At 44.5% G+C, this 19,365-nt stretch overlaps 1 protein-coding gene across 1 annotated transcript; it reads left to right on the forward strand.

The window, feature by feature from the left end:
* The first annotated feature begins 281 nt into the window (after positions 1-281).
* Positions 282-15,198, forward strand: LOC128905557 (uncharacterized). Its single transcript, XM_054191798.1, has 8 exons — positions 282-300; positions 1,371-1,458; positions 1,903-1,971; positions 4,155-4,308; positions 5,966-6,126; positions 8,628-8,831; positions 8,935-9,116; positions 9,408-15,198. The coding sequence occupies exons 3-8, from the start codon at positions 1,911-1,913 to the stop codon at positions 14,964-14,966; spliced, it is 6,321 nt and encodes a 2,106-aa protein (XP_054047773.1). The 5' UTR covers positions 282-300; positions 1,371-1,458; positions 1,903-1,910; the 3' UTR covers positions 14,967-15,198.
* The last annotated feature ends 4,167 nt before the right edge of the window (positions 15,199-19,365 follow it).

A 19,365-nucleotide genomic window follows, 5' to 3' on the forward strand; every position in this document is an offset into this window, starting at 1 on the left:
TATGATATCTCCAATTTATTGTTTTGCTAACTGTAAGAAGTTAGATAAGACGGGGATTTTACTCTTGGCCTGGTGTAAAACCTGATTTCGTCAAGAATTTACTACTTCAGGGAAGCAGTTTTGAACTTTAGTCGGGGCCACTGACTAATCGCATGACTCATTGCCTTTTTTCCCTTTGAAAGGCGTTAGCATTTTCACCACATTCTAGCATGCGTATTTGAATAAGAAACCTCACAGAACCCTATATAAATGACTTCCAAAGACTCAGCCTATTAGTACACCCTACTGGGATGATACAAGGTAAGAGTTACATAGCTCACCTGGTAACTCTATAGGTGCCAAAGATTTATATTATGTTATAATTGCAAGGGCCTTATTTTTCTCTTATATGCTATTTAAGTGCTAACAATGCTTTAAAGTACCTTTGTGATAAGAGTATCTATGTTGGGCTTTGCAATATTAGGTTAGCAATGAAATATGAAATAGAAGAAAACATAGAAATCATAGACAATTTTGAAAGAACTAAAAGAAAACTATTTTCATAGCATTTTAGAATTTGTGTTATTGGTGAAATAGACTTTACTCCTAGAAAGCCAGATTCTGGTCTCCTTATTTTTGCTAGATGGCCTGTTAACTTTCTCCGGAACCAGGAAGTAAATTTTTCAAAGTGTGACTCTGAGCACTTGTTTTTAATTTCATGTTTCAAAGCAAACCTCCAAGAAATGCTAACTATGAATGATGTGTGGGGCTGCAAAACAGCCTCATCTCTGCTTAACTGCCATGAGTCAATAACTGAGATGGGCTTTTTGGGACCTACTGTGGTATCACTGAGGCGAGAATCTGTCACCAGTGCCAAGAATCCCCCAAAATCCCTTTCAACATGAATCTTCTCCTCTTTGTGGGCTGAAGCAAGTCCAAGAGGACTGAAGGGTTCCGAGGTGGGCATTCTAGTGAGTTCTAATTAATTGAATTGAACTGATTTTTATCTCACAAGTTCCCTTCCCAGAATTAAGGAAAAAAACCAACCAGCTTTAAATTTTATACTGAGGTATTTAATTTCATCTCAAACAATTTTTTTTCTTTGACATCTAACTTGTTGAAAAACATCATGTTTTATTTTGAGTTGCTTCAACAAAAAGCTTTCCCTGCGAAGCTGCAGATGAGGTGAATGGCCAGTTGTTCGTATGGCTGTAGTGGGGCTCCCTGGAGACTGCGCACTGTCAGGAAGACAGAGATCTTGCAGCTTTTGGTGGCTTTGAGCATGGTTTGTGAGGGTTAATCTGTGACTATAGATGGAGCTGATTTAGAGAAAAGCTAAGCAGCCTTGGGATCCAGCAAAGCAGAGCTCTGAATAAGGTTTTGCTTTCCAGGCACTTTTCCAGCGTGTGGAAGACGCATCTTTTGTTCCTTCAGCTACTTGATTGTCTGTTACCTGTTTACACGGTCTGATTTTAAGAGGTAATTTGCAGAGTCTGTTTGGCAGATCTGCTTTATGGATAGAGAAGATAGGGCTGAAAGCGTGCCTTGGTCAATGTACAATTCACTTCTCTACGCGAGAAGCGAAGCAGCACTGATCTAGGGAGAGGCTCGAGAGCAGATCAGCTGGTGGCAGGAGTAGCAGAGGTTAACAGAAAAAAAAGGCAGTGTCTGGGAATGAGGGAGCCTGGGGAATAATCAGAGGTTTTCCTCTAAAAGTAGAGACGAGAAGAAAAATACCCTGCAGCTCTGGTCACCTGTGAAGAATGTCATTTCTCATCACAACCAAAAGCAGATCATTCAAGATTAATCAAGTTTTTAGCAAGTATGTGTGCCTGTGGGAAGTTCACCTTTTAACCTAACATTTATTTAATGCTAAGTGCATAATTGTTTGAGCTGGCTGACACTTATACTTGTATTGTACAGCCCAGGAGATGGAGATCGAGACTGCGGATGAAATTGCTATTGTGGGAATAGGATGCAACTTTCCTGGAGGTAAGTTTTGGGTAAAAGCAAAGCAGGCTGCCGAGTGAACATTGAAAAGCACAGTCATTTATTAATGTTGAAATGGAGGAAAACAACATGTTCCGCGCTCACTTTTGTAGAATTCATTGCTTTGCTACTTGTAGGGTCTTTTTAAAAGGTCACGCTGTGGTGGAAACTAATTGGTTCAAATCTGTCTGCCGACAGAGAGACCTGCAGTGCTGCCTGCGGGCAGGGCACTGAGCTGCGCACGCGAAACTCATACCCATGAACTGGGTGGGCATGGGATGGTTTGAGCTGTCTGCACGCGCGCTGGCTGGATGGCTGTGTGTTGTTGCAGGACTGCGCATCCACAGGGACAGGACAGATCGAGGGCCTGCCAATATCACCAGCTCTGCCTGTAGTATAAATAGGTTGGGTCTTACTAAAAGAAAGCTTCCTCCTTTATTACAGTGTTCACTTTGAAAGGTGCCAGAAGAGAGCAGAGCTGGATAAATACAGCTCTGTCTCTAGTCCAATTCTGCCTCTTACAAATACAAACCTAAATACTGCCTCTTGTACGAGATGGGAAGCTTCAGTAAAGAACTAGTGTTGCCTACCATAGTAAAAGACAGCAGCCTGTATTACAGTAGTCTCATATTTACAATCGTAGTGACAATCGGGCCTTATGACAGTGACAGCTGACTTTATATTCTGAGTTTAGATGGTTGACTGAAATTAGATGGGTGGAGATGTTCAGATCGCTGTGAGAGATCTCTAGGTTCTGGCTGCTGCTGTCAAGCTCTCCATGTTCTTTACATTAGATAGATGCAGATTTTAAAAATCTAGAAATGATCCAGGCAGTGGAATACGGTTCTGTTCTTGCAAGTAGGTGTTCAGCCCTAAAGGTGACCACGCTAGTCTCTCCCTTTTTCTGTTTTCTTTCTTGCCCTCACCACGTTTCAGTTTCTGGCTTCATTTTGTACAAGACTCAATAGGTGTATACCTAATGTATCCATGTGGCACAGTGATAACTATGTGGCCCATAGCTAACTGTGGGCAAACGTGAATGGTTCTGAATCTGGTAAAGTGCTAGTAAATACGCAGCAGCAGTCTCTTGCCCGAGCATTAAATAGCAATTTGGTGCAAGCCAGCCGTTGGTCCAGACATGCCAGTAAAGGGACTCTCTTCAGAAATGTTGTGCTTAATTACCTCGCCATGCAGTAAGCGAACATGTGTCTCATGCTGCACTGTGCGTGCTCAGAACTGCATTTCTGGCCTTGCCTCAAAAGAACCGTTGAGTGATGGGAGCTGATGAAGTACCCCGTGTGTGGCTGGTGTCTGAGGCTGTGTCTGTGATGATGGACTCACCATGGGAGTGGGAATGCTCTCCTGTGGTCACTGTTGCTGTCTGCTAGCAGGGTCCCCAGCCCTGTGTCGGTTAGAGCTCTCCTGGTCAGTGCTGGGGCATGGCACAGGTTAGCAAGGGACTGTTTGCAGAGTGAGTGGGGGTGCAGCCAGTACATATCTTGGGTGAAGTGAAAGCTGGGAGAAGGAGAAATGTGGGCCACTGTGTGGATGCCATGTTCGTTGGTTTCAGGGCTAAGAAGGCGGCCCAGACTTACCCTCAGTGCCTGGAGCTGAAGCTCTGGATCAAAACCAGTGAGGACAGCGTCCCTCACAATCCAGTAGCGAGGTGTTTGATGCTGTCAGCGTTGAATATACACGTACTTTTATGTTTGATTTAGGTGCCCTTCTAGCATTAGGAACAAAGGATAATGCCTCTGGCATTTTCCCAGTATTAGTAGGCTCAGTCTGTCTTCAAAGAGCTAATGTCCAGAGATGATCTCTTGCTGCCAATGGAGCTGCCTGAGGAGCGGTGCTGTACAGATACAGAAAGACCTCATCGTACTTGTGTGGTCATTAAGGACACGCTGCACGTATATAGTAGATGCAGTGACATGGTAGGGAAATGGGGACAGCAGAAAGTAAAGGATTTTGTGCGGTTCCTCTGCTTTTAGGCAAGCAGTGAAGGGATCCGTCTTGCCTTTCCATTTTCCTCTCACCAAAGAATGATCGTTTCTTTCTCTGGTGATTCTACTGGAGCAACCTAGATTTATTCACGGGAGTTCCTTGCAAGTGAGCGTGCATTTCTGGGTCTGCATGGGGAGGGGGAGCACCTAATTTAATCTACTTTAAAACCTTCTGTACAACAGGTGATGGAGTTGACAATTTCTGGAAAGTCCTGGAGGAAGGCAAAAACTGTACAGTAGAAATCCCCCCTGAGAGATTCAATGTCAAAGACTGGTACGATCCGGATGATAACAAGCCAGGAAAAATATGTACAACGCGAGCTGCTCTTCTCGATGAGTGAGTCTGCTACTATGCAGTGCCCCTGATTTTTTTTGTACTTAGATTAACATGTCCAGCCTTTCAGAGGGTGCAAGGCACAAGGAGAGCTTATAAATGGGACCTGGGAACCAGCTTTCTTTATCTCACATGATGAACATGCAGTTGTCAAACTGCAGGGATTCCTGGTGTGTGACACCGATGAGCAAATTAAGGTGCAGGCCATGTTAAGCACATATGTACCTGGCTGGGAACACATATGACCTTTGATTACATCATTGAATGTGTATGTATGTACCCACCATATGTTGAGATGTCACCTGCCATGTGATGGGGGCATTTGCATTTTGGGTATACAGACGTACACATGCATTATGCCTGAGGGGGTGTATACTGGATCTGAGGTGGGCTCCAGCCTGCCAAAGAATTCATACTGTCTGTAGTACTATGGACTATGGAGGAAGGTGTCAAGAGTATGCGGGCATGACAATTCAGAGACAAAGTAAGGAAGTCTGGTTTTGCTAGATAGTCAAGAAGGGGATCTTGTGCTTAATTTGAGTTTTATGCTTGCTTGTAAAACTGAATTATTCATAATGTCATAATAATCTTGCTTTGCTCTGGGCTCACACTGTCACGTCTGAAAAAAACCAACTTTTTCTTTATTCTGAGTCACTCCTCCATAACACTGAGGGATTATGTGTGTACAAGTATCAGGTAAAGATACTAGTGTAAAGAGAAAGTGTGGAGGAGCAAACTACAGTATGCATTCCTTCACTTGTGTCCTCATGTCTCATGTCAAATTATCTCAGAGATATGGGTACAGCTCTACAGGGGCTATGACTAGCGCAAAGAATAGCAAATTACAGTAAGATCAGCATAAGTGTCTTTTATTTTAAATCCACATTCACCTTAAATCCTCAGGCTGTAGACCTTTACTCAAACGAGAAGTTCACATGTGCAGAAGCAATCTTACTGGCTCTGGAGAATAATGCTTAGAAGGTTTGAATCGTAGGACCCAGAATTACTTCAGTGATTACTCCCATGTTAGATATTGAATTCTCCACTGAAATCAAGACAGGATAGAAGGCCAATACAAATCTGATCTTGGGATACAAGATTAACCCTGGGATTGGTTGTTTGTAAGCATGGGCCTACTTTCAAGGTTTTTTTTAAAGATAAGCACACACATACACACATAAAATATTTTGAATTTATTATTGGAGAAGTTGGGGTATCTCTTGGAAACATTTGAGCTGATCCTCTACTTATTGGTTTTAAATTGTAAAGCATTGGTCTATATTGCCCTAAATAATTTAGAAGACAATATGTGTTTAAAACTTGTTGGCTAAAACCACATTACAGCAGAGGGAGTCTCATTCTGCAAATTTTCATAATCCGAGGAGTCCTGTTGGTACTAGTGGGATAACCAAGTGAATAAAAATTTCTAGGAGGGGGGCTCATAACTCTGGAATGCAGAATCGTTGATAAAAACACATATTTTGTGGTGGGACATCAAACATCCTTGGCCTATAAACATTTTCTTCTGAATTTCATAAATGGGAACCGTGGCCTAAACAGCAGTTACTGCTTTGCTTTTCATGAAATTGCAAAAAATGTGTACTTTGAGTCTTCTGGTATTGTATATGTATTGTACCGTTTTCTGGTCTGTGTATTTTAGATTTAATTCGTTTGACAACCACCTGTTTGGGATTAATAATATGGAAGCTGAACGCATGGATCCGCAGCAGAAGTTATTGATAGAATGCACATACAAAGCCCTGGAGGATGCAGGAGTCCCCATAGAAGCTATCAGTGGCACCAAAACAGGTGTTTTTATTGGTAAGATGAATGTTTCATGGTGAAGAAAGTATGTTTGAACCTCACAAAAATTGGAGCACTCCTTCATAAACTTTACATGCACATCTAGCACTGGAGGTCTAAGGCTACTGTGCTGTGACGCTACTGGTTATTTTTGGTAAGGATTACCAGGCTACTCTAGAAGTTCATGATATAATTCACGTATCTCTTTAGGTGCTCCTCTTAGTGTCTTCAGGCACTGAAGCTAAATCAGGAAATAGTTAAAGTGGCTACCCAACCCTTCCCAGGAACGATACTCTCAAGACAAACCTACACTTTTTTCCACTATACCGTTTCCCAGTATAGCATTTGTTAAGGTGTTGTAGGGATTAATATCCTTTTAAACCAGCAGAAATCCTCCCGTAGTTATTAGTATGCTACCAAGGTGCACTTGTCCAACTGCTTACCTCAGTACCTGGAAGAGTTATGGAGAAGATTATACTGGGTGCTGTTGAAAGACGTTTAAAGGACAATGCAATCATCAGGAACAGTCATCATGGGTTCCCAACCGGAAAGTTCTGTTTAATCTGATATCCTTCTACAATCAGGCCACCCACCTAGTGGGGGAAGAGAAGGCGGCGGATGTAGTTTTTCTGAATTTTAGTAAGGTTTTTGATCTTGCCCCTCACAGCATCCTTCTGGACAAGTCCAACTGTGAGACGACCAGGTCCAGGCTGCACTGGGTGAGGAACTAGCTGAACAGCAGGGCTCAAAGGGTTGAAGAGAATGGGGCTACATCTGGCTGGTGACCGGTCACCAGCAGTGTTCATCAGGGCGCATTTCTAGGGCCAGTTCTGTTGAACATTTTTATCAAGGACCTGGATGCAGGAGTTGAATGCACCATTAGTAAGTTTGCTGATGATACTAAATTGGGAGGTGCTGTTGACCCTCTCAAGGGACACGAGGCCGAGAGGGATCTAGATAGATTGGAGCATTGTGCAGTCCTCAGTGGCATGAAATTTGACAAGAACAAATGCTGGATTCTGCATCCGGGATGAAGTAACAGTGGACACAAGTCTAAACGGGGAGAGGAGTGGCTGGAGAGCAGCCCTGCAGAAAGGGATCTGGTGCATTAAATAGAGTGTAACCAGCTGGTCAAAGGGGTGATTCTCCTGCTGTATTTAGCATTGGTGCAGCCTCACCTTGAGTATTCTGTGCAGTTTTGGGCCTCACAATTTAAAAAGGAGATGTCCAGAGGAGGGCAACAAAGCTGGTGAAAGGGCTGGAAGGCATGTCCTATGAGGAGCAGCTAAGGACTCTGGGTCTGTCCAGTTTGGAGAACAGGAGACTGAGGGGCGAGCTCTGCTCTCTATGGCTTCCTGAGGAAGGGAGGTGGAGAGGGAGGTGCTGAGCTCTTCTCCCTGGTATCCTGTGACAAGGTGTATGGGAATGGTTCAAAGCTGCGCCAGAGGAGGTTCAGACTTGGCGTTAGGAAGAATTTATTTACAGAGAGAGTGATCAAACACTGGAAGGGGCTCCCTTGAGGGGTGGTTGATGCCCCAAGCCTGTCAGTGTGTAAGAGGCATTTGGAAAATGCCCTTAATAACAGGCTTTAACTTTTGGTGAGCCCTGAATTCGTCATGCAGTGGACTAGAGAATCACTGTAGGCCCCTTCCAACTGAACTATTCTGCTCTGCTCTGCTCTGCTCTATTCCATTCCATTCCATTCCATTCCATTCCATTCCATTCTATCAAGGAGCTAGAATAACAGCACATTTTTGCTGATGTAACCTGTGTCCCTTTTAAGAGGAATTTTCAGGGATGGTTAGGCTGATGAAACTATAGGGGCAAACTGTTTAGATCATCTTTTAGTCTGAGACACGCTCTTCTTTCACAGAGGTGACTATTCCTTGCTCGCTGACTTTTCTGCATTTTCCACACATGCCTGTAGACTTGGGGATCCACTTTATTTCGAGCACGTATGCTCCCAGAAAGAAGACACAACTCCTCTCACAGGCCCTGTTCTTTTCTATTTCTGTCTTACTTACTGTATCACAGTGAGCAATCCAAAGATAAATAAAAAGCACTGGAGGTAGCTTATGCTGTGACCTTTAACTTGGAACATGCGAAGAATTGAAGCTAATGTCCTGTACATTTATATCCCACCTATCCTCATTGTAACTTCTTAATATCTATTCTCATAGTGAAACAAACCCAACCACTCTCAAACTGAGAAACAGGGGTCTGAAGAGGCTACACAGAGCTTAGCTGCATCATACAATGAGTTAAGCAATCAGGAAACGCCCGTCATTTACTGTGCAGGTAGAAATGTCCAGTGTTAGATACGTTTGTGTAAGTTGGGTCCAGAGGAATTGCTGGGAGTTTTGCCTTGGACTTGCATTGAAACAAAGTTTCACCACAGGAGCACTGACTTCATGTAGTTTACTATTAAAACAGAAACCCAAAACATGCTGTCAGGTTTAAAGCTGTACATCCCTTTTGTTTGCTTGGCTTAACGTGACGCATATTTAATATTTTTGCAGGTCTTATGAATCAAGACTATGAAATTGTAACAAGCAGAGCAGCGAGTGAAATAAATCATTATGATGGTACTGGAGCAGCAATGAGCATTGCTGCTAACAGGGTCTCATTCACTTTTAATCTGACTGGACCATCACTGACGATTGACACTGCATGTTCATCTTTTCTTTTTGCTCTACACTACGCCTTGCAAGCAATTAAATCAGGTAATGGGACTGAAGAGAAGCTGGACAATGAAATTAGACTTGCTACTGTTTCTGTGCATCATCTTGGTCATCTCAACATGAGCGTCTTTCCATTTTACTCCAGGAGACTGTGAGGCAGCAATCTGTGGTGGAGTGAACTGCATAATAGATCCCCGCACCTTTGTGTCTCTCAGTAAAGCAAAAATGATCTCTCCCGAGGGAATAAGCAAACCCTTCTCCAAAAAGGCAGATGGCTATGGAAGGGGAGAAGGCTGTGGTGTTGTTTTCCTCAAACCACTGAAAAAGGTAAGGTTGCTTGTGAAGCAGCCTAAAGTAGGACTGGTTCCTTCCCTGAATTTCATACCTCCAATTCTCATAATTACTCCAGAAAAGATTTTCCAATTCAAGTTTAGGATTAATGAAGCACTTACTGAGCATTAAGCATTTATACACTTCCCCTACCGTGGGGAAGGGATCACACATTTAAAAGTCAGTATTATACTCTGTCTGTTCGTTGTTTTGTTGTTATGTTTTGGTTTGTCCTATACAGGGAAAGCATGGGATTATTAAAGATAATTTTACCTTTTTATGAAACAGGCAAAGGAAGACTACAGCAAAATCTGGGGTGTTATAAACATCAGTGCAGTAAATCAGAACGGTAGGTCCATGACTCCAATCACAAGACCGTCTCAAATAGAGCAAGAGAAGTTACTGCGCAGCATTTATGGAACTCATGTTGATCCCTCAGTTGTGCAGTACATTGAAGCACACGGTACAGGAACTGCCGCTGGAGATCCTGTTGAAGCTGAAAGCCTGGGTAGTGTCATTTGTAAAAACAGGTCTTCACAAGTTTCCATTCTGAAAATGGGTTCCGTGAAAGGAAATATTGGCCACACTGAATCAGCTGCTGGAGCAGCAGGGTTAATCAAAGTGCTTCTGATGATGCATCATGGAAAGATTGTTCCCTCCTTGCATTACTCAAAGGAGATGAGCAGCATCGATACAGAGAAGTTGAACCTTGCAATTCCCACAGCTGTAGAGCCCTGGGAAGAATCCCCTGAGCATGGAAGAGTAGCTGGCATCAACTGCTTTGGATTTGGAGGAACCAATGCTCACGTGGTAGTCAGGCAGATTAAGCAGCTAGAGCCTCTTCCTGCCTTTAAGAGGCCCCTTGAATTAGTTCTGCTGTCAGCAGCGTCAGGTAAGTCCCTTCAGATGACAATGGCCGATACAGCTGACCAGCTGAGCACAAGAAACTCTGTAACTCTCCCAGGCCTGGCCTACACGTCTGCCTGCAGAAGAAGCCATGCCAACTATAGGTACCGAAAAGCGTTTGTCACAAATTCTCTCCAACACTTGCAGCAAGAGGTTACATCGGCAGCGAGCACTGAACTTGCCGTGTCAAAGGTGGAACCACAGCTGGTGTTTGTGTTCTGTGGCAACGGCGTAACGCTGAAGGAGTTCAGCGAGGTACTGCTGAGCTCAGAGACAGTGTTCAGAGATAAGTGTGAGGAAATAGAAGCACTTTTTCAGAAACATGCTCCCATCAGCCTCCTGCCAGGAAGAGGCCATAGCGCAAAGGATTTGTTGGATCCAGAGCTTTCCCAGCCCTTGCTTTTTACCCTGCAGGTTGCCTTAGCTTCCCTTCTGAAATACTGGGGCATTAAACCAGTCACTGCTGTTGGCCACTCGGTAGGGGAAGTTGCTGCTGCGCATTTTGCTGGGTACCTTTCCCTGGCAGATGCAGTCAAAGTGATTTATCACCGGAGCCGGCTGCAGGCAAAGACTGCCAGTGGCAGAATGTTGGTGGTTGGAAACATCCCTGTTCAAGAGATTGCTGAATGTCTGCATGGCTACTCAGGAAAGGTGTGCATTGCAGCTTTCAACAGCCCAGTTTCCTGCACCTTGTCTGGGCATTCAGACTCTGTGGATGCTGTGCAGAGAGATCTAGCTCAAGCTTTCAGCCAGAGAAACATCTTTCTTCACGTTTTAAATGTCCCAGCTGCGTACCACAGCCCCAGCATGGATATGATACTTGGGGAGTTGGAAGAGAACATAAAAACTTTAGAAAAACAAAAGGGGGAAATTGAAGTGATCTCAACGCTGACTGGGGTGGCTGCTTCTGAAAATGACTTTGCTCAGGGCAAATTCTGGGCCCGGCATACTCGTGAGCCTGTTGCTTTCACTCAAGCCATCAAAACTGCAGCTAGAGACAGGGAAAACGTGGTGTTTGTGGAAATAAGTCCTCACCGAGCGTTGCAGCGAAGCATAAAGGAAACTCTAGGAAAGGGCACAAAGGTGTTCTCTTCTTTGCAAACTGATGCAGAGTATCAGACACTCTTCACCCTGGTAGGAAATCTGTTTGAACTGGGATATAATCCCAACTGGCAGCACTTTTATAATGGGTATCAAAGCGCTCCGGTGGCCATTCCGCGGTATCAATTTGATCGCAAAAAACTCATGGCCTATCTGGATATCCATCAACGAGCAAATCAAAGAAGTGTCAGCTCCAGTCATCCTTTGATTTATGGCATAAACAGTGACAACACGGAGTTTGGCTGCCTGCTGTCTCAGGAGACGACATCGTACTTATATGAGCACAAGAACAATGGTGTGGCTTTAGTCCCTGGTGCTTTTTATGTGGAGCTTGGTCTGGCCTCTGTGATGAACAGCTCAAGACCTCGAGTGCCTCTGAGTACTTGCCAGATGAGCATCAGTTTTTCTGCGCCGTGTGTTCTCACACAGAGTTCGCAAGTCTTGAATATCAAGCTGAGTCCACAAAAAGCAGTGACAGCCTTTGAGATAGTCTCTTCCTCCAACGCAGTTTATGCTACGGGCCATGTTGTAAAGGGGCCTGAAGCTGTGGTGGAAGAAAGCACCATCCGCGTCCAAGACATCTATCAAAGATGCAGGTCAGTGGTTAGCAGAGAGGAGGTTTATGAAGCACTGTCTGAGATTGGCTTTCAGTATGGTTCCATGTTCAGGCAGCTCAGTGACGTGCATTATTGCCAGGAACTAAAGGAAGGTATAACAAACATAAAGGTGAACAAGGAGACTGTCAGAGAGATGCACAACTACTGCATCCATCCAGTGCTGCTCGACTGTTTTCTGCAGATGACTGCTATCATGACCTCAAGGACGGTCCAGTCCAGAGTAGGCTTTCCTTCAGGGATAGGCAGCCTGGTGGTGCTCCGACCACTGGAGGAAGAAATGATGATATATATGAGAACAAGCAAATCCATTGGGAACTGCCTAGAGGTCTGTGGGTGCTTTATGGACAAACATGGCTCTGTTTTGGCTGAACTCAAGCGCGTTGCCATCACTTTCATGAAGCAAGCATCTTCCAGAGACAATGAATTCATGTTTGAAAACAAGTGGAAAGAAGTCTCTCTTTCACAGACGATTGGATATCTGGGGGCTATGCCCAGGGTCCTAGTGTTTGCTGACAAATTTGGGATAGCTGAGCAGCTCAAAAAATACTTGCATCCTGATTCAAGATATGTTATGTATGAAGACTGGGAAGCCCTCTTGGAAGGCCATACACAGAATAAAATGAGAGCAGATGTTGAGTATTATGATGACATTCTCTTCCTGTGGGGAATTCAAAAGTTAAACGAAGACTTCCCAAACAAAGCAGTAGACCAGTTGGCAAAATGTTGTGAAGCCTATCGCCAAGTTATTGTGGCATTAAGAGAGAAAATGTCCCGCTGTTCAGTCAGAGTTATCACCTACAGAACAACAGAGAGAGATGTGGACCATGTTAACTGTGGGTTTGCGTTGCATGGCATGACCAGAACTTGTGTCACTGAAGTTCCAGAAATCACGTTTCAGATGATTGACCTCAGCTCTTCCAGTTCCCTGGACATCTCAGTGCTAGCAGATGTTCTTGTCAAATACAAAAGTAGGGACTATCCAGAAGTTCGCATCAGCCAGGGAAGAACTTTTGTGGCTGAAATCAGACGCACACCTTTTGTAGATGCAGATTACGGCCAGCGTGTAAGATCTCTCCAGAAGTCAGAAACATTCACTTTGTACACTTCTGATCCGTACACAGCAAAAGACTTGTCTGCTGAATTATCCCCCAGCACCGCTCCGCAGCTTGAGAAACAGAGCGTTGAAATTCAAGTGGATAAAATATGTCTCCACTCAGAAGATTATTTTCCCATTAGTGTTTCTAGTCGTAACTTTGGTAATACACTGTATTGGAATTCACAAGCAGTAGGCAAACACAGACTTCTGGCTCTTGATTTCAGTGGCACAGTAACAGCAACAGGCAATGATGTGAAGAAACTTAAAGTGGGAGATCACGTGGTTTCATGTTATCCAGCTGCTGCGTCATCCAGAGTTCGGATTCCAGGAACAGTTTGTTTCAATGTAAAGAAATTCCCATGCTTTCAGAACGTCCCCTGTATGTCATACTTTATCCTTGCATGGGAAATCTTCAGTCAGAGGTTACCCAAGGGGAAAAAAGGCAGAACATTGGGTATTATTTCTACAGAGCCATCATCGGTTTTGTGCCACGTTCTTTCAGCGGCAGCAGAAGAGATGGGTTGGAGAGCAGTACTTGCGAGGCCCACTCCTGATAAGTTTCAGTACGTAAACTTATGCAATGCCCTTGTTGTTCTTCCTCCAGTAAACAGACTGTCTCAGGAGGATCTGTCCCACATGTGCTTTCTTAAAGATGTGGTGATAGTGTGTGGCAATCGACAGTCTGACTGTGTCCAGAATGACAGCGGAATTGATCATGAAAATGTCAGCTTCCATATCCTTACACTTGCCAGCATTTTCCAGAAAGCATCTCTAAAGGAATTGCAGAAGACTGTGCATGCGTGGATCAATTCCATGGATATGAAACGCTTTAGACATCTATCAGGTTCTGTTTTTCAGCAGACTGAGAACTTGGAAAGGATAAACTCTGTGACGTCTTATTTTACCTGCAAACCTGTCCCACTTGCTGTACTGAGAAGGCAGAAGGACAACACCATGCTTTCAGATATACTGTTGTATGAATCCCAGAAGAAGTTGTTTAAGCAGAATGCTGTTTACGTAGTAGTCGGAGGGCTCACTGGACTTGGCTTTGAAACGGTGAAATTCATAGCCGAGAATGGAGGAGGGTGTATTGCAATACTCTCCAGGAAAAGTCCAAGCAATGAGAAGCAAGAAGAGATGAAGGCTTTGCAGCAGCAGTATAAAGGGAGCAAAGTAGTGTTTGTGCAGTGTGATGTTACTTCGACCAGTGATGTTGAGAAAGCTTTCCAGTCCATTGCAAACATCTTTGCAAGGAGTCCAATCAAAGGAGTATTTCAAAGTGCTGTTGTTTTACATGATGGCCATGTTGAAGCTCTGACCTTGGCTGACTTTCAGAAAGTGCTGAGCCCAAAAGTAGCAGGGACCCTAAATCTTCATTGGGCTACCAGAGGCCAGGAGCTTGACTACTTTGTGTGCTATTCCTCTGTAACTTCGTTTCTGGGAAATTCCACCCAGGCAAACTACGCGGCTGCAAACTCTTTCTTGGATGTCTTCTGCCTCTACAGGAGGAACTGTGGGCTTTCAGGCCAATCCATTAACTGGGGTGCTTTGAACCTTGGCATACTGCTCAATCAAACCCATATTCAGAACATTCTGGAGTCCAAGGGCATAGACATTCTGCAAGTGCATGAAATTCATGAGTATCTCAGGAAGAGCTTACTTCTGAATAACCCGCAGCAAGCTGTCGTCAAGTTAAACTTTCAAGCTTTATCGCATCATGTTTTTTCTCGCATTCTTTCACTCAAAAGTCGCTTAATGTCACTTATATCAGAAGAATTCAGGAACCAGCTTGAAACCCCTGAGGAAACTCAAGTCCAGGATACTGCCTTGATCAAATCTGAAGACTATATCACCTTACTGGTGAGTGACCTCACCAGGTTGAACCCAGATGAACTGACCATGAATACACCACTTTCATCGTTGGGCATGGACTCTATGTTAGCTATGACAATTCAGAACCGTGTCTTTCAAGAGAGAAAGGTGGACATACCTCTTCTGAAACTGCTCGATCCTCACACAACTCTGTCAAATTTAGTAGTAGTTTTAGAAGAAACAAGCAACGCAACTGGCAAAGCGGAGAAAAAAAAGGCTGCGGATGACAGTGCCGAAAATGGGAGCTGGCTATAGGAGTCTTCTCATTCAGGAACTGTGTAACTTGGCAGCTACCTGGAGGGGCCCTTTGGAGTATCTCAGAATATGTCGTTGCAGACAGGGTAGAAGATCTGGTGATGCTGAATGTACTCTTCTGCATCGACCCAGAAAAACTCACACCAGGTTCTTCTGCCATTGCACTAGCTGTATTAATTTCAGTCAATTGTTTGAGTTGTTACTTTCAATACTTTTACCTTCATTTTTAATTTTTTTAAACTGGAAATAGGTAGGTTGATACATATACAATTTCCTTTGGTAAATTTACATATTCAATGCGCATTGCATTTTTTAGCCCGTTTAAAAGTCTTGATCAAAATGGTGTGTTTGCACTTCTAAATGATGTCTGCACCTGTAAAGCAGCACAGGTTTATCACCATTTTTGTCATCATTATGTTCTTACTGTATTATTCCTTTTTTGAATATTATCAGATGTGTATAAATACGTGTGTCATTTTGAAGGTCTTCTAGATGTTGTGAATTTCAAAGGTTTCTTCTCAAAAAATTAATTTTTTCCTTATGTCTGCAAAAATATTAAAAATTTACCAGTTGAAAAGCATACAGTAACGCAACTGTTTTTCTTTATTAAATAACCATCTTTTACGAAAGCTCTAATAAGCAAGAATAGTAAAAAAGTTTAAAAAACAAAACTTAAAGTGTATCTGTCATGGTTTGGGCCAGACTGACGACTGAGACGAATGACAGATGGCCTCCCCCACCTCTTTCTCCAAGGACCTCAAACCAGGAGAGTATCTTTGTCTTATTTTAATTTTTTGTCCCTCATCTGCTCTCCAAGTTTAAATTTTCCTTACCCTGACATCTGCCCTTATTTTACGCCAGTGAGGAAATACAGACTTTTCCCCAAGGACACTGAAGGAAACTTTGCTTATAGGCTTGTGATATGGGAATAGGGTCCTTGTGTTGTTTCTCCCTTTTATACCTAATTAGCATTCACCCCAAGATGTCCCTTGCGGGTCTGGTAGTATTCTCCAGTGCATGGAGTGTCCACGGACTATGAGGTCCCCCTGAAACCACTTCTTCCCCAGGCTGAACAAGCCCAGTTCACACAGAAACACAGAATCGTAGGGGAGGGAAGGGACCTTCTGAGACCATCTAGTCCAACTCCCCTGCCAAAGCAGGTTCACCTAGAGCAGGTTGAACAGGAATGGATCCTGTTCCCTCAGCCTCTCCTCATAGCTCTGCTGCTCTAGCCTCCAAGCATCTTGGTGGCCTTCTGCTGAACCTTCTGTTGAACTTACTCAAGCTTATCTATACCTTTCTTATACTGGCGGGCCCAGAACTGGACCAGGGTTCCAGATGTGGTGTAATGAGTAAAGTGTGGTGAACTGGTGGTGTACCTTACACCACAACTGTGATATAATGAGTAAAGGTGAAGAATCACTTCAGTCGGCCTACAAGTTATGCTCCTGTCGATACAGCCCAGCCGGCTGTTAGCCTTCATTGCTGCCAGTGTGCGACTCGTGCTTAGTCCACTGCCCATCAGGACCCTCCGGTCCTTTTCATCCAAGCTGCTCCCCAGCCAGTCATTGCAACATGTACGAGCTCCCCAGCTCGTAACATCGTGGGGCTTAGTCTGTCGCACGTGCAGAACTGGTGCAGGGGGCTAATCCACCCCAGGTGCAAGGCCTTGCATTCCCCATGGTTGAAATTAATGAAGATTCTGTTAGGCTATTTGTCCCTCCGAATAGCGGCCCTCCCCTTCAATGTGCCAAATGCTCTCACCTCGCTTCACGTCCTCCATGAATTTGCTGAGGGCAGAATCTGTCCTGTTGCCTAGGCTGCCAATAAAGAGCCTGCGGGATGCTGCTAGGAACTCACTGCCAGATGGACTTTGCACTGCTGATATCGTCACCTTTTGGGCCCGATAGGCCAGTAAATACCCCACGCATCTTATAGTCCTCTTTTTCAAACTATCTCACATCAATTTGGCTACAGAGATGCATTAGGAGACTGTGCTGAAAACCTTGATGGAATCAAGGTGAATAACATTCTCTCTCCTCATCCACAGAGCCTGTCTTTTCATTCTTTCTTTCAAGGTAATCAGGCTGGTCAGGCACCACCTGCCTTTGGAAAATCCATGCTGGTTGTTCCCAACCACTTCTTCATTCGTGTTCCTTACAGCCTGAATCATTCTGGTTCTGTATGAGCAGAGATCCCCCGTGACCTTGCCCAAACATCTTGGAGGGAAGCATGGTAATGTAGTGAGGAGTAAGTAACTCTATATGTATACGTATACATACATGTACACATATGAGGAGATGCACAGGGAAGATTTTAAATCCAGAGTGGTTCTGGTGCAGCAGAACCTGACCAATAGCCAGGGAACTCACAGAGCAGGGAAACAAACACATTAATTTTGCTTGTTGTCTGTGCTGTTTCCTGTGCAAAAGCACAAGCACCTTGCAGCACTGGTGGCAAGGTCAAAGCAGCGGCTTCACATAGCAGTAGGTTAAAGGCACGTTTGGAACTATGATACAGAGGGTGGAAGACACTCCAGGACATCGCTCTCTGGTTGGTTGATGGCTTGAGGGACACACTTTGGAAAGTGTGATGCCAAGGCCAGTTGCTGTTAATTCAAACATGGCCATTAGTCACAAGAATTGTGCTGACCGATGTGTGAACCAGGGAAGTAACCAGAGCGAACAGCAGTAGCTATAAATGCCCATACCGGTGTAACGCTGTGACAGAAGGAAGCAGAAGTTTCCATTGCCTCAGATGACTGTTTCTGCACTGCACCATATGCCCACCTTGCCAGAGGCAGCAATACCACAAACGTTGCACTGTGTCATCCTGACCACCTGAAATAATGTTTGTGTGAATAATTAATGCATCCCACCTGCAAAACAGCAAACTTTTTGCCTGAATGTTATGCAGCACTGGTGAGGCCACATCTGGAGTGTTGTGTCCAGTTCTAGGCTCCTTAGTACAAGAGAGACATGGACATAGTGGAGAGAGTTCAACAAAGGGCCACGAAGATGGTCAAGGGACTGGAGCATCTCTCCTATGAGGAAAGGCTGAGAGAGCTGAGAGTGTTCAGCCTGGAGAAGAGAAGGCTCACAGGGCATCTTATCAATGTGCAGAAATACCTGAAGGGAGGGTGCAAAGAGGACAGAGCCCGGCTTTTTTCAGTGGTGGCCAGCGACAGGACCAGAGGCAATGGGCACAGCCTGAAACACAGGAGGTTCCCTCCGAACATCAGGAAACACTTTTTCACTGTGAGTGTGACTGAGCACCGGCACAGCTTGCCCAGGGAGGTGGTGGAGTCTCCCTGCTTGGAGATACCCAAAAGGCATCTGGACACGGTCCTAGGCAATGGGATCTAGGTGTTCTGGCTTGAGCAGGGAGGTTGGTCCTGTGACCCCCAGAGGCCCCTTCCAACCTCCACCGTTCTGTGATCTGGTGAAAAAAGAAGCCTCCAAACCTGTAATCAGTTGTGCATTCCAAGACCCTCAGACTATAAAAAATCTCTTTGGGAAGAGAGAGGGAAAAGAGAGAGAGAATTGACTACCAACAAACCACGTCTCCTGCCATGACTGGGCGTATTATCTATCACCTCTGTGTGGTATCACGCTGCTTAAACTTCTATGTTTGCTGTGTCTCTGTACATGGATAGACCTATGAGATATGCTTTTATACTTTTGCTGAATTTGTATCATGAGACACCTTTCAATCTCATAATACAGCAGCTGCTAAAGCTAGCACTGCAGGGCCAAGCGTCACTGAGAAATCTCAGATTCCACAGATTAGGGCTCTGCTATGAAGTCTTAACAAGTATTTTTCCAGCTTCCAACAAATCAGGCCTGACTACAAGCATGGCCCATATATAATTTCCAAAGAAGAATTTTAGTCTTGATAAGGACAGGTCCCATTGAGTCAGGCGTGCAGATACGGATTTATGGAAGACAAGGGCTACAGTATCTCTTCCTTAATTGCCTGGCATCGGTATGGATTAGTGTGGTGAGTTTCCATTTGACAGAGCAACCTGTTCTCCCATCACGGCCAGCATCAGAATTGGATCTTCTGCCGAGGTGACGTTCCTTGTACCAAGGGAGCTGACTGATGATCTTTGGAGAGACACAGCTGATGAGAGAGGAGGGAACTTCTGGTAACTACCTATGGTAACTGATTCTGTGAGACCGAAGCACCAACTTCGCTGGCTGCAGCCGGTGCTGCTCTTCGGCTTTCTCTTGCCAAAGCAATCACTGTTCTGCTAGCACTGCCTGGCCACGCACTTCTCTGAAAGATGGGTTTTCATCATCTACTGATGGCGCTTGTATTCCGAGGTCTTGTTGAAGGCTCTTGTCTCTCCTATGTGCTTTGGTTTTGACCAAACCTATGTGCTTTGGTTTTGACTGCT

Source organism: Rissa tridactyla, chromosome 2 (genome assembly GCF_028500815.1).
Source record: "Rissa tridactyla isolate bRisTri1 chromosome 2, bRisTri1.patW.cur.20221130, whole genome shotgun sequence".
In the NCBI taxonomy this organism is placed as follows: domain Eukaryota; kingdom Metazoa; phylum Chordata; class Aves; order Charadriiformes; family Laridae; genus Rissa; species Rissa tridactyla.

Coding starts and splice junctions, on each gene's coding strand:
- LOC128905557 (XM_054191798.1), top strand. CDS start 1,911: ATGGAGATCGAGACTGCGGATGAAATTGCTATTGTGGGAATAGGATGC. Junction 1,972..4,154: donor AGGATGCAACTTTCCTGGAG/GTAAGTTTTGGG, acceptor TCTGTACAACAG/GTGATGGAGTTGACAATTTC. Junction 6,127..8,627: donor CAAAACAGGTGTTTTTATTG/GTAAGATGAATG, acceptor ATATTTTTGCAG/GTCTTATGAATCAAGACTAT.